At 39.4% G+C, this 12,323-nt stretch overlaps 1 protein-coding gene across 8 annotated transcripts in view; it reads right to left on the bottom strand.

Moving 5' to 3' along the window:
* The window catches only part of map4k4 (mitogen-activated protein kinase kinase kinase kinase 4), a 54,933-nt gene continuing 42,610 nt past the window's right edge, over positions 1–12,323 (bottom strand). For all 8 annotated transcript variants that reach the window (XM_027006853.3, XM_027006856.3, XM_081720390.1 and 5 more), the window contains 8 exons: positions 11,694–11,861; positions 9,682–9,825; positions 7,375–7,509; positions 6,986–7,086; positions 6,599–6,748; positions 5,573–5,732; positions 5,170–5,309; positions 1–3,112 (listed from right to left, as the gene is read on the bottom strand). In XM_027006853.3, coding sequence (XP_026862654.2) covers positions 3,029–3,112; positions 5,170–5,309; positions 5,573–5,732; positions 6,599–6,748; positions 6,986–7,086; positions 7,375–7,509; positions 9,682–9,825; positions 11,694–11,861 — 1,082 coding nt within the window. In that variant the 3' untranslated portion in view covers positions 1–3,028. The remainder of the gene's footprint in view (positions 3,113–5,169; positions 5,310–5,572; positions 5,733–6,598; positions 6,749–6,985; positions 7,087–7,374; positions 7,510–9,681; positions 9,826–11,693; positions 11,862–12,323) is intronic.

Below are 12,323 nucleotides of genomic sequence, written 5' to 3'. Positions count from 1 at the left end.
TACCTTAAATTACTTTAGGAGTTTATTTTCAAAGAAAAACAAAGGACCATCAGGAAAATACAGGACATCCTGCCATACAGAGAGGACAAACAATATAGTGCCACTGAAACACAGACATCCAACCAGGTGGGAACAGACATCCAACCAGGTGGGAACAGACATCCAACCAGGTGGGAACAGACATCCAATCAGGCAGGAGCATTTTTGCACTGCACTAAGAAAACACTGCCCCAATGATTATCTGTAAACAACAGAGTAAAGAAATATTGCCAAAAAAAGCAAAGAATTGTTTAAGAGAGAACATAAATACAATGATGCACATTAGTTTAACAAAACTGCTTCTGTAAACATTTTCTCAACAGGTGAGCATTATATTAAGTGTGCACTATATTAGGCCATTATTGATATACAGTTGTAAAGACAGGAAAAAAAAAGGTTGATAGTTAGGCATCTTAACTATGTCAGAACCGAAGAGTAACAAAAGCACTTAAAACAAAGATCCAAAAATTAAGTTTCATTTAGTGGTTCCTAAACATCGGTACATCTCAGTTTTGTCATTTTAGCACAACTGATATATTACAGCTAAAGTTAAAGTAAACTGAAAGTTCAACAGCTTTTGCAATAATTCTTACTCATTACAATTAAATGAAATTATATAGGGGAGAAAAAAACCCCCTAATGATAAAAGGGAGCATGGGTGGTGAGGGACATGTAGGGTGGGGTTGTGTGCATGTGTGTGTTGCAGTGGTTTAGGGAAAAACTAAAGGAGAGACACAAAAGTGGGCAAACAAGGGTGTGAGGGCAAAGCCAAACAGGCTTAGGGCTACATGTGTGTATAAGAGAGAGCCGAGGCGTGTTATAATTTGTGTTACTGTAGCTTTGGGTATTATTCAAACCCAGTTCTTACTTTCTTTTACACAATTCACACATGATCTCCTAACAAGTCAACTGAAAGATTTGTTTAGTCTATTAGATGGTCTGACTTGAGTCCAAAAAAAGTACTTTTAAACATATGAACATTAAACATATAACTAACACTTTATAATCCTTTACAACAAAGAGGAAACAGCAGGGTGTTTGCAAGGAGAATTTCTTTCTCCCCCAGAGTAACTATGCTAGTCCTGATTATGCTCAAACTTTCAATGCCAAAAATAAGGGTGATAAGGAGAGACAAATAGAAAAACACAAGAAAAATAAAATGTCTGTGTATGGTACTATGGAAATTGGTATTGCAATAAACCATTTATCTCATTCTCTCTCACTAGCAAAAAAAACAAAACAGAACATCTGCAATAAATCCAGACTCCAGAACAGCAGAACTGGGTTGTTTGCAGGTCTTCAAAAGCAGGATGGTAAAGACATATACCACTGTCTCAGTGCTGTCTGTAGGTGTCAGACACTAGAGATTTACTATCTGTTAATTTCAATATCAATTTCAATAACTGTTAAATCACCTAACAGAACTCCAAGTGGCAGGCAGAGAACATTACACTGATGCTGAAAGAATCCTATATTTTACAGTCAGAAAAGTAACAGGTTAGTGTGAAATATAACCCTTCTGGTCCATTTTCTTTTTAAATGCAATAAGTTTCATAGGCTTCAGCAAAAAGAGATGACTGACATAATTAAACATAATTTGACATAACAACCGACAGCAAATAATCCCAGTGTTATGTACAACAGAAACAGTCAGGCTCAGTTACTGAAGTATTGTTGAAAATAAAAAAATGGGTTCATGCCCTTCAGTTTCAGCCACATGACAATATTTTCACACTGCACTCCAACTTAGTGCATCGCATATAGAGGGAAGGAACATCTTACAGAAATGGTGGAGGAAAACAAAAAAAAGAGTTCCAATAAATTCACCAGCAGAACTTATTGTGTTTGTGTATATTACACATGACCTGTCAAAATACATGATTTAAGATTAAACATAATTTCTCTCAAATCCACAAATGCAACCACACAACCCCCCCCCCCCACACACACACACAACTCAACCATACATTTACATCCATACACAGAACCACTCGACCCATCCATACAAACACACCCTCCTCCATCACCATGCATGCGCACGCTGAGGTGACACATGTTTCCACTCACTTTCGATTTCTTATCATATATTCACAGCAGGTACATAACTTCAACCAAAGCCTATTTCAGCCTATGAAATTCTAACTAGACAAGAGACTAGAGTCAGGCGTGTACACCTGCTCCCTACGTTTCCCTGTCAGGGAAGTGGTCAGAGCGACACTAACAAAGAAATGACAATGGTGGTTCCTCTCTGCCTTTGAAAACAATAAGGGTCAGCACCATGGACTTCAACAACATTAAATAAGTAAAATAAAATAAAAAATGACTGAGGACACAAGCTGTGCAAGCATGGATAACAACAGGTACAGGAATATGCTAATCCATTTAGTGAATAATAATAATAATAATAATAATAACAACTTCAAAATATTATTCATGGTCCACCTATGTCCAAGACCCTCCATTCGCCAACTTTTCACAATGTGAACACATTTCACTTTCCCAGGGAAAATAAAACAAACCAGCAACAAAAACCTGAAGCCTATCTTTACCTTACATTATGAAACTCACTCATTTAGTTATGGCCACTAGCCAGCTAGTCACTCTACCAGATGATCAAGTAGGGATACTGTGGGGGGAAAAAAAAACACCATTTACACATGAATAATACTGTTCCTGCTTACACCTTTCCCCCAGCTCAGCAATAACACTGCACAAGTTCACATCTCTCCCCAGTCTCAACAATAACACTTCCTGCTCACACATTTCCACAAAGAGCCTGGGCTTCCGTCTCATCACACACACTCAATTCTTTTGTCATGTAAATTGAATTTTCTGGACAGCTTCTCAGTCTGTCACGAGCCATTTATGTAGCATGACTTCTGCTAGTCACATAGAGGAAATTCGGTGGTAGTTCAGATTCATGGTTGTTGTAGTTTTTGCCGTCGTCATAGCAAGGTAGAAAGGGCTCACCATACCCGTTGACCGAGGTTTACCAGCTGAGTAACGAGGTCCGGCCCAGAGTCATGAAGTAGACCTGGCTAGAACCACCAGAACGCACCGATGCAAAAAAAACCTGGGAACAAATCATTACCAACAAATTAAATACACTGAACAAACTATTCAGTCAAGACAAAATCAAGAGAATCATTTTACAGTTCTCCCTTTACTGCTTGGCATTGCAAGCCAATATATTGTCCTCTGACCAACCGGTGTGTGGGTTCAAGTTTCAGCAGTGCCATGTGTCATCGAAATGAATTTAGCTTTGAAATGCAATATCTGTTTATTGAAGTGTAGAATGAAAACTGAACGGTTTTCAAGACAAGCATCCAAAAGAAAAGATGGAACCATGATTTTAACTTCATGTTCAAATATTCTTCTCCCAGCAAAATGACGTTTCAGTGTTAGCAAAAATGAAACAAAAGCAGCAATAATTACAATTTTCAAATGAAACGAGATCGGGAGTAGGCTGCATTAACTGTGTGGTTGGGGCTGTGATCCCATAAGTGCGGTTTAATCTTCAGTGCTGTTTACAATGTAAGATATGACTGTTTATCTATACTACAAATACATAATTCTTCCTAATGATGTATCAAAATAAAAATCTGGAGCCAAAATCGAAATTCAAGACATACTTGAATATACTTGGCCATTTTTAATCCATTTTTTCTACTCAAACCTAGATAGTGATTAACTTACTATGTATGCACAGAACTATAAACTAGTATGTACAATGAAGGTCAAGGTCATCAAAGGTCTAAGAAGTCCCACATAATGCTATATAAAAGCTACATAATAGTGCAGCACTGAAATTCAAAACCTTGGCTGAAACGAGAACCGAAATTCAGGATACAGTGGGCCGAAAAAATGAAACTCAAAAACGCCTTTTTTTTTTTTAAAACAAATTGCCTTTATATTTTACAGGAAGACATGTATCCAATGCCCTTGACAACGAAGAAAGAACAGTTGGTCATCCAAGGCAATGAGTTCCAGTTTTTTTAGTTATACTTTAGTTATACTTTGTGCTCTAACACTATTTTTTCATCTTCTCTTAAAGTGTGGCTATAGAGGGTGGCAGCATGCTAGCAGAGACGTTCTTTTTGTCTTCTGTAGTTTTGCTGTGTCCTCCATACTCAGAGGGATGTCGCATTTTCAAATGGTGTATCAGACCTGTTGTTGAGATATCCTTGGGTGTTGCACCTCCTCTTCAAACTGTCACATCTGCAGCCTCTAGCCTGACTCCCGAAGACTACATTCCCCATAATCCTCCTGTGCATTCCCAATCCGTCTATTGATTTCACCTGTGTCTAGTTATCCCCACTCTGTCTCTGTATTTAAACGCCTCTGTTTGTAGCTTTCTATTCTGGAAGATATCAAGCCTTCCAAAGGCTTGCCTTGCCTTCTCATTTTAAGACGGCCCTTACTGTACTTACCTTGCTCTCTGGTTCATGAGCCTTTTTTGCCAACCCCTAGCCTGTTCAGTCTGCCTGGTTGTTTGATAAGACTGTTTTGACAATGCCTTTGCATCAGTCCTAATTTGGTTTTATTAAATCTACTAATTTCTACCTGAGATTGACTCCTCATCTGCCTACCGAGCCTGACAGAAACTTTGCATGAACAGAGATTACACTTTGCTTGTCAAATGCACTGAGACCATGAAATGTTTCATTTTCACTGTTCCTGCTCATGAGAACAGAACAGCAAAGGGAACAAACAGCATTTTTTGGGGGCTTAAACAAATTGTTTTTGGTTTTTTTTAAGTTATTAATTTGTTTACGTTAGGCCATTTTCTTCTTTTGATGGGAAAAGTCAAGAACCTTTGTTGGACATTTTAGTCAAATTTTCGGTGTCCAAAATTTCAGTGCATCACTACTATATAATGATCACAGCACAGTACGTTAGTGATGACTGTAAATCCTCCAATATCCCACAATTCTATTCAACTCTCACACTAGTAAGAGAAGCAGAGTGGAGCACTAGCTGAATAGAAACCTGAATGATCCAATATCACCACACCTGTAACAACAAACAATGCTGGGAACATAATGGCAATAGAAGAGCCTGAAGTGGCACCCTTTGACTGTGTCCACCAGTGGACCGACTGCGTGTCTACTACTGTTTGCATACACTCACCTTGTCATTTCGCTCACACAGGAATTTAAGTCTCTGAGCTCTCTTGTGCATGAAGACTCCGTCCAGGTGACCAGTCTCTACGGAGCGGATTTCAATGGCCTTCTCTCCCCAGCCCATAATCTGGTTGGACCGAATGTATGCTGCCATAATAAATACACATGTAAATAAAAACGGGGGGAAAAAAATCATAATATGAATCAAGGTTGAAGTTTAATTTAAACAATCATTTAAATGACTATAGTTTTTTAATTAAATTTATTAAACTTAAATTAAACTAAATTAAATTAAAATGTATTCTCCTTGGACAACTGTATTCTACTGGTCATGTGTTATGTGAGTGCAATTTGAAATTCCAGCATGTCTGGCATACAAATGTGCATGTTTGGGGGTGTTCTTTACATACCCACAGAAGTGGGCATCTCTCCCCACTGTAGCACCACATCTTTAGTGATGCGGCCATAGGTATTGACATACACTCCCTCATCCTCATAACACACTAGAAGTTCAATCCCATCTGTGTTGGGCAGGATGATGATGGCATGGGACTGAATACTGGTCTGGATCTGTACATCGCACAATACAAAATGTGAATGTGTCAGTTCATATTTGTAAGTGTATGGGTGTGTATGTGAGACCTTGTTTGTAAGTGTATGGATGTGACTATGTGTTTGAGTGTATAGGCATGGAAGTATGAGATTGTTAGTATTTGGGAGGGGGACCTTGTGTTAGTATTTTCCTGTGTGTGCTTGCATGTGTGTGAGAGCATGTGTTTGTGTTTATTAGTGTACAAGTTTATGTTTGTGAGTAAGTACTTGTAAGTTTTTAGGTGGGGGGGTGTTTGTATGTGTGGGTGGGCACGTGTTTGTAAGTGCATAAGGTTGTGTGTGTTTGTGTGTGTGTGTGTATGTGTGTGAGAGAATGAGCGAGCGAGCATGAGCATGTGTTTGGAAATGTATAGGTGTGTGTGTGTTTGTTAGTATATAGGTGGGTGTGTGTGTATGTGAGTGCGGACTTACGTACGTGTGTTCACTGTGTTACATACAGGAGTGGGCAGATAGATGTCATACACCGCTCCTGAAAAGTGTGTGTGTGTGTGTGTGTGTGTATATGTTTGTTAGTATATAGTTGTGTGTGTGTGTGTGTGTGTGTGTGTATGTGAGTGTGTTCACTGTGTTACATACGTGATAGAGGTCATACACCGCTCCTGAATAGTGTGTGTGTGTGTGTGTGTGTGTGTGTGTGTGTGTGTATGTGAGTGTGTTCACTGTGTTACATACATGAGTGGGTAGATAGATGTCATACACCGCTCCTGAATAGTGTGCATGTGAGTGTGTTCACCGTGTGACATACGTGAGTGGGCAGATAGATGTCATACACCGCTCCTAAATAGTGTGTGTGTGTATGTGAGTGTGTTCACTATGTGACATACGTGAGTGGGCAGATAGATGTCATACACCGCTCCTGAATCTACATCCACTGCATGAAATCCTGAGCAGGAGCCATAGATGACTTTTAACCTCTGACCTTCCTCCACCGTCAAATCAACTAAGAGTGGCTTGTGTACTAGGTCACCAAAAGACTGATAAAAAAGATAATTAAATTAGTTAATTCAGTTTAGAATTTATTTAAAATAATAAGAGTATTAATTTGGCACAAGACAAATTACAACCAATTATAACCTTTCAGTTTTGCCACTGCTATAACACTGGACTTTAACAACCTCATGACGTCAGTATTTGCAAAGGTTCACATATCTGTCTGAAGCACACACATTTCAGTCATTAAAAGACTATGCAACCATTTGAAACTGACTGACCTTGAAAGCCATGAACTTATGGTAGGGTTTTGGTGCCCATGCATACACCTCCACGGAGTTCTTCAGTGCAAGGACCAAGAATTTGATTCTCTCATACTTCACTGGAACAAATCCAAACAAGAAGAGGGAGTTTCAGTGCAACACATGAAAACAGCATCAGGCTAAGACTGACACTCTATGCCTGGCTCACAGTTTTAAAAACAGGACCAAAAAGAAGCAAATCAAATAATTACTGTAGTAATAAATTCCCAATATTATGCACAAAACAATGTTTAATTGCTATTGAAAATTCATGCTATTATAGTCATGCTATTATAAGACTAAATAACACTATTATACAGATAAATAACACTATTATAAGTTTATCTGAGGAGAAACAGGACACATACCAACTTTGTAGTGGACGCACCCCTCCAGGTCCCCTACAGTGGTCCAACCCTGTTTTTTCTCTACCTCTGGGTCATTGTGAAGAATCTTGTTTCTCAGCCAGGAAAGATAGTACACACGCAACTTATTCTTTTTCCCTGCATCAAAGAAATTAGGAGAAAGACAGAGAATGAGGCAGAGAAATGGGTGTATGGTATGCTTTCACCATTCATATGTCAAAATTCTGCTGTAGGAGTTGGAAATTCAGCCTGTTAATTCAGTTTAACTCAGGAGAATAGGACAAATGAAGAAAGAAAAACTAGACACTGATTAGCCAGATGGGTTGTTGTGATTCACAGTAGATCTCATTAAAAAACTGCCTGCCATCTACAGAGTCTGAGTGCCCACTCTTTGTTTCTGTGCCACTCAAAAACATGTAGATTCTGAAAGGATTTTTATAGATCAGCGAAACCTGCAGGTCCACTAGGGTCCTAAATGGAAACCTAACATGAATCGAATGCATGAATAAATATATTTAGTGCAAAACCAACATCCTGAAAAGAAACAAGCAAAAAAAAAAAAGAAAACATTTACTAGACTATCCAAGGTTCAAATTTAAAAGACTAGCATCCCCCCACCCCCCTAAAAATCCCTTGATTTGTTTAGTTACATGACTGTTACATTTACAGCAGGGGCAGGTGTGGGTGTGCATTTATTGCTGGGTAGCTATATTTATGGTGGATCATATGACATATGATGGTAAAGCACAAAAAAATGAAAGAAAACCCCCCCTGAATGGACATAAAACAGCAAAACAAAAAAAAACCCCACAGATGACAGTAAAACTGGATGACAGTAAAACAATTACAGAGAAACATTGTCATCATTTCCAGAAACCGAAGATGCAGGTTCATCAGCTAACATGAACATCACAGATGGCAGCACTACAGGACCTAGAGCAGTGACTAATGACTCCTACAGCATTGAGCTCCTTCTCCATGGGGTAATGCCAAGGAAAGCACAGGAGCACACTGGGGTAGTGTGCGGCTGGACACTCGCATCGCTGTAAGGATGCGGATATTAGAAAACAACAAAACACAACCACAGGTCTCTCTTTGCATTTCTTCTTGCCCTTCACTCTGAACATGGACAGCTCTCTTTGTGAGACAGGCATTGGATATGCTCGACTCTGACTGTGCTAACCTGCACTCAAATATAAGTTTAAGCTCTGACAATGCTTATGTCACGCCATTAAACTGCTGCAAAGATGAGGGGCTGGTTCTCGACAGCACATCAGACTGATGGAAATTCCACTACTCCTCATGAAAGAGTCCAAAGCAGCTATTATAGTGTGTATAAAGCTATTGATAAGACAGTTATGATATGATAAAACACTGTTTTATCTGTTATGTCCTTTTCAGTATTCTGTATGATTTAATACATGCATGCCTGCTGTTTCTCCTTCCACACCCAAAATAAATAAACCCCACAATGCCTGCATTTTTATTCTAATGTTTCTAACCCTTTGAAAACAAAACAGAAGCCTTTTAAAAATCAGAAACAACAAGGCATATTTACCACATTTACCTTACCCTGTCAGTCTGTTGAAGCAATGCCTTTACTTTCGTACTCCATTATTATGTAATGGAATAATTTTTGGGTTAAATTTAGACCCACTCTGAACAGATGACTTGCTCAATTTCCTTTGCTGGTGGAAACCTATTACGATAGCCTTAGCAACGCTTCCTCATTGCACTAAAGATAATATAGAGAGAAAGTTGAGCACTACACGAGAAGAAAGAGAAAAAAAACGAGTTACTAGTTCTGTTCTCTGCAAGAAACTGTGTAGGAGAGAGTGAGTGATGTCCATAATAGGTAATGAGCACAGCCACCATTTAATAGTACACAATACAAAAACAAGAACAGAAAAGTGCGTTTTATACAATTTTGATGTGAATTGAATTTCAGACCTTTTGCCATGAAGAGTCTAGTGGAATACGTTTATAAATGAAAACCTGTAACTGTATGTCGCACTCCACACTCCAGAATGCAAAATCCAACCAGGCCTTGAGACATTATTCCAGATTTAATTATCAAAACATCAGACAAGAAAAGTAATATTGGCTGTTGCTAGCAGATGCTGCAGGTATGACAGCAATGAGAAAAAAACAAGCAAGAAAAATACAATAAAAGATAAAGCCTAGTGTATTTTAATGATGCATAAGACCTGAAAAATCTAACCCTAACTCTGAATATACTTTGCACAGGCCCTTCACTTTTAGGTCTGTAAATCAATAGCTAGAGGAAGGAAACTTGTGTAGGTAACCTACCTGATATAGTTACCAGCACATTTAAACCTTCCAGGACATCCATTTGCTGAAAGCGTCTGCGGTTGATGAGGGGGTAGACCTTTCCTTGACCACTACGGTCAAGCAACATCAGGCCACTCTCCGTCCCAACTAAAAGATTCACACCTGGGAGTGAAAGGGAGAGAAAGAGACCAAAGATCTCCTATTAAAATCAAATCAATCCAACATATTTATTAATAAATCACTTTACATAAATGTATACTGGTTTTCCTCTGTGATTACACACCAGTAAAAAAAACAATCCACGGGAAAGGTACATTAACAAAAAGTTACAATCATACATATTTCACATGCATAAGGTCAGACATCAATATCATACAGAGACATAAATGCTCAGATGTCACTATCACAGACATCAATACAATAACCTTCCATGTAGGACTACAGCTAGGAGAAGAACCTTCCCCTCTAAACCCCCTCGTTTAGGGGCCTTAGAGCTTAGGAACTCACACACACCCAATTTTTAAATCTCGGTTAAAGACTTACATTTTTAAGCTTTTGGTTAGTTTTCCTGTACATAAAGGTACAGAGCCTGGGGCCCACAGTTATAGTTTTCTGGTAATCTGAGATGTTGATGCTGCCATCCAGCTACTTCACACATTCACTGGGATTTGTGATGACCATGTTCAATACTGTATTTCTGAGTCTTCAGGACTGTGGTCACCCTGTGATCCTCCTAACTACATCTTTCTCTTTTATTTGAATGTTAGTGCAGAGATGATGCCAACACTGGAGTAGACCTGCTCATTGGTGGTAAAGCATCTAACTTTGATGCTAGAAAATGTCTCTGTGCCATCAGCAGATGAACGACAATGTGAACCACAAGAGCCTTCTGTCAGTACTCTTTGACTTAGAAATCACCAGCCCAGCATGGAAATGGTTCAAGTCCTACCTGGAAGGACACTCTTATCAGGCAACATGGAGGGGATCCACATCTCTTACATACAAGGTCACAAATGGACCTGCTTCCTTCTACTTTATGGCAGTGGTCAAAATCTGATCTTGTCTTGAGGCCTTACCTCAAGCCCTTTGAGCTTTGAGCTCCTTGAGCTTCAAGAACAGCAAATCATTCAACTTCCATGGAACACAAGTATCAAGACTCAAATTGTGATAGCCAGATGACTGGTCCAGACTATCTCCAAAATGGCAGGTCTTGCAGGCTGTTTCCAAAATGCAGTGGTTAGTACCTACCAACAGTGTCCCAAGGAAGGACAACTGGTTAATTGGTGACAGGGTCATGGTGGCCAAAAACTCGCTTATATTCATGGGGTGCAAAGTCTAGCCTGCGAGGTCTGATCCCATAGATCCCATAGAAGAGCTACTGTAGCACAAATTGCACCACCTGGAGAAGATGGCTCAGTAATGGACTATGGGAAGAAGGCATGCCGGCAGAGGCAATGTGTTGCACTGGGCAGTGTTCTGCTGGGAAACTTGGGTCCTGACATTCATATGGATGTTACATGTTACATACCTAAACAATGCTGCAGACCAAGTGCACTTCTTCTAAACAATTCCCTAATGGCAGTGGCCTCTGTCATTAGACAGCTTCCTATCACACTGCAAAAACTGATCAGGAATGGTTAGAGGAACATGACAGAGTTCAAGGTGTTGAGTTGGGCTCCAAATTCCCCAAATCTCAGTCTGATCAAGCATCTCTGGAATGGTCTGGAAAAACTAGTCTGATCCAAGGAGGCCCCACCTGGTAACTTAAATGATTTAAAGGCTCTGCTACTAAATACTGGGAGTCAGATACCACAGGACACCTTCAGAGGTCTGGTAGAGTCCATACCTCAACAGATCAAATGTGTTTTGATGGCATAAGGGGGACCTACACAGTATTAGGCAGGTGGTTTTGATGTTATGGCTCATAGGTGTATTTCCAGACAGTGGGAACATGCAAAGCTGTGTGTGTGTGAGTTGGTGAGGAGGTGAAGGGGAGAGAGAGAGAGAGAGAGAGAGAATGCAATATTCACCCCAGAGAGCAGCACAGAGGATCTCAGAATTAAACCTCTTCTTGTACTTTCGGATCTCCGGAGTGTCACTCTGAGGCCTGGTGTTAACGGGGTTGACATTGACCACTGAGCCCTTGCGGGACGCATCCTGCCTTAGGGCCTCCTGCAGTCTTGCATCATTACTGTAACCTGAGGAGACCAGTGGAGGTAAAGACAACAGGACTTTAGCTCTTTGTACTTGTCTTATGATGGAAACAATATTTATCTATCTTTTGCAAAAAAATTCCTTCTGACAGAATATTTCCTTTATTTTGATATTTTGAGGTCAGATGCTGTCATACCATTCACTTTGAATCAAGTTTCAAGTTTGAATCATTTTTGCATTATTTTCTTCAAATTATTTTCAAGTCAAAGTGCAAAGATTAATGAAACATTTATGTAAACATTTGTGTAAACTGGTTACTTTCATTAGGTCTTTGTGAAACTTTGGGGAAACTCCATCCACAAAGACCACTTGCCCGAATTTGGCAAAAAATAAACCTTATTAAATACTCCTAAATATAAACATTACAATGTTTGGACTTAGGTGACAAACGTTTTATTAGTAGGATTTGTCAGTAGTAATTTCCTATTATCAACAACTGTATTTAA

The sequence above is a fragment of the Electrophorus electricus genome, chromosome 9 (genome assembly GCF_041902795.1).
Source record: "Electrophorus electricus isolate QZ-2024a chromosome 9, ASM4190279v1, whole genome shotgun sequence".
NCBI classification, from domain to species: domain Eukaryota; kingdom Metazoa; phylum Chordata; class Actinopteri; order Gymnotiformes; family Gymnotidae; genus Electrophorus; species Electrophorus electricus.
The sequence above is the reverse complement of the archived record's forward strand: the minus strand, read 5'-3'. Positions and strand labels throughout refer to the sequence as shown.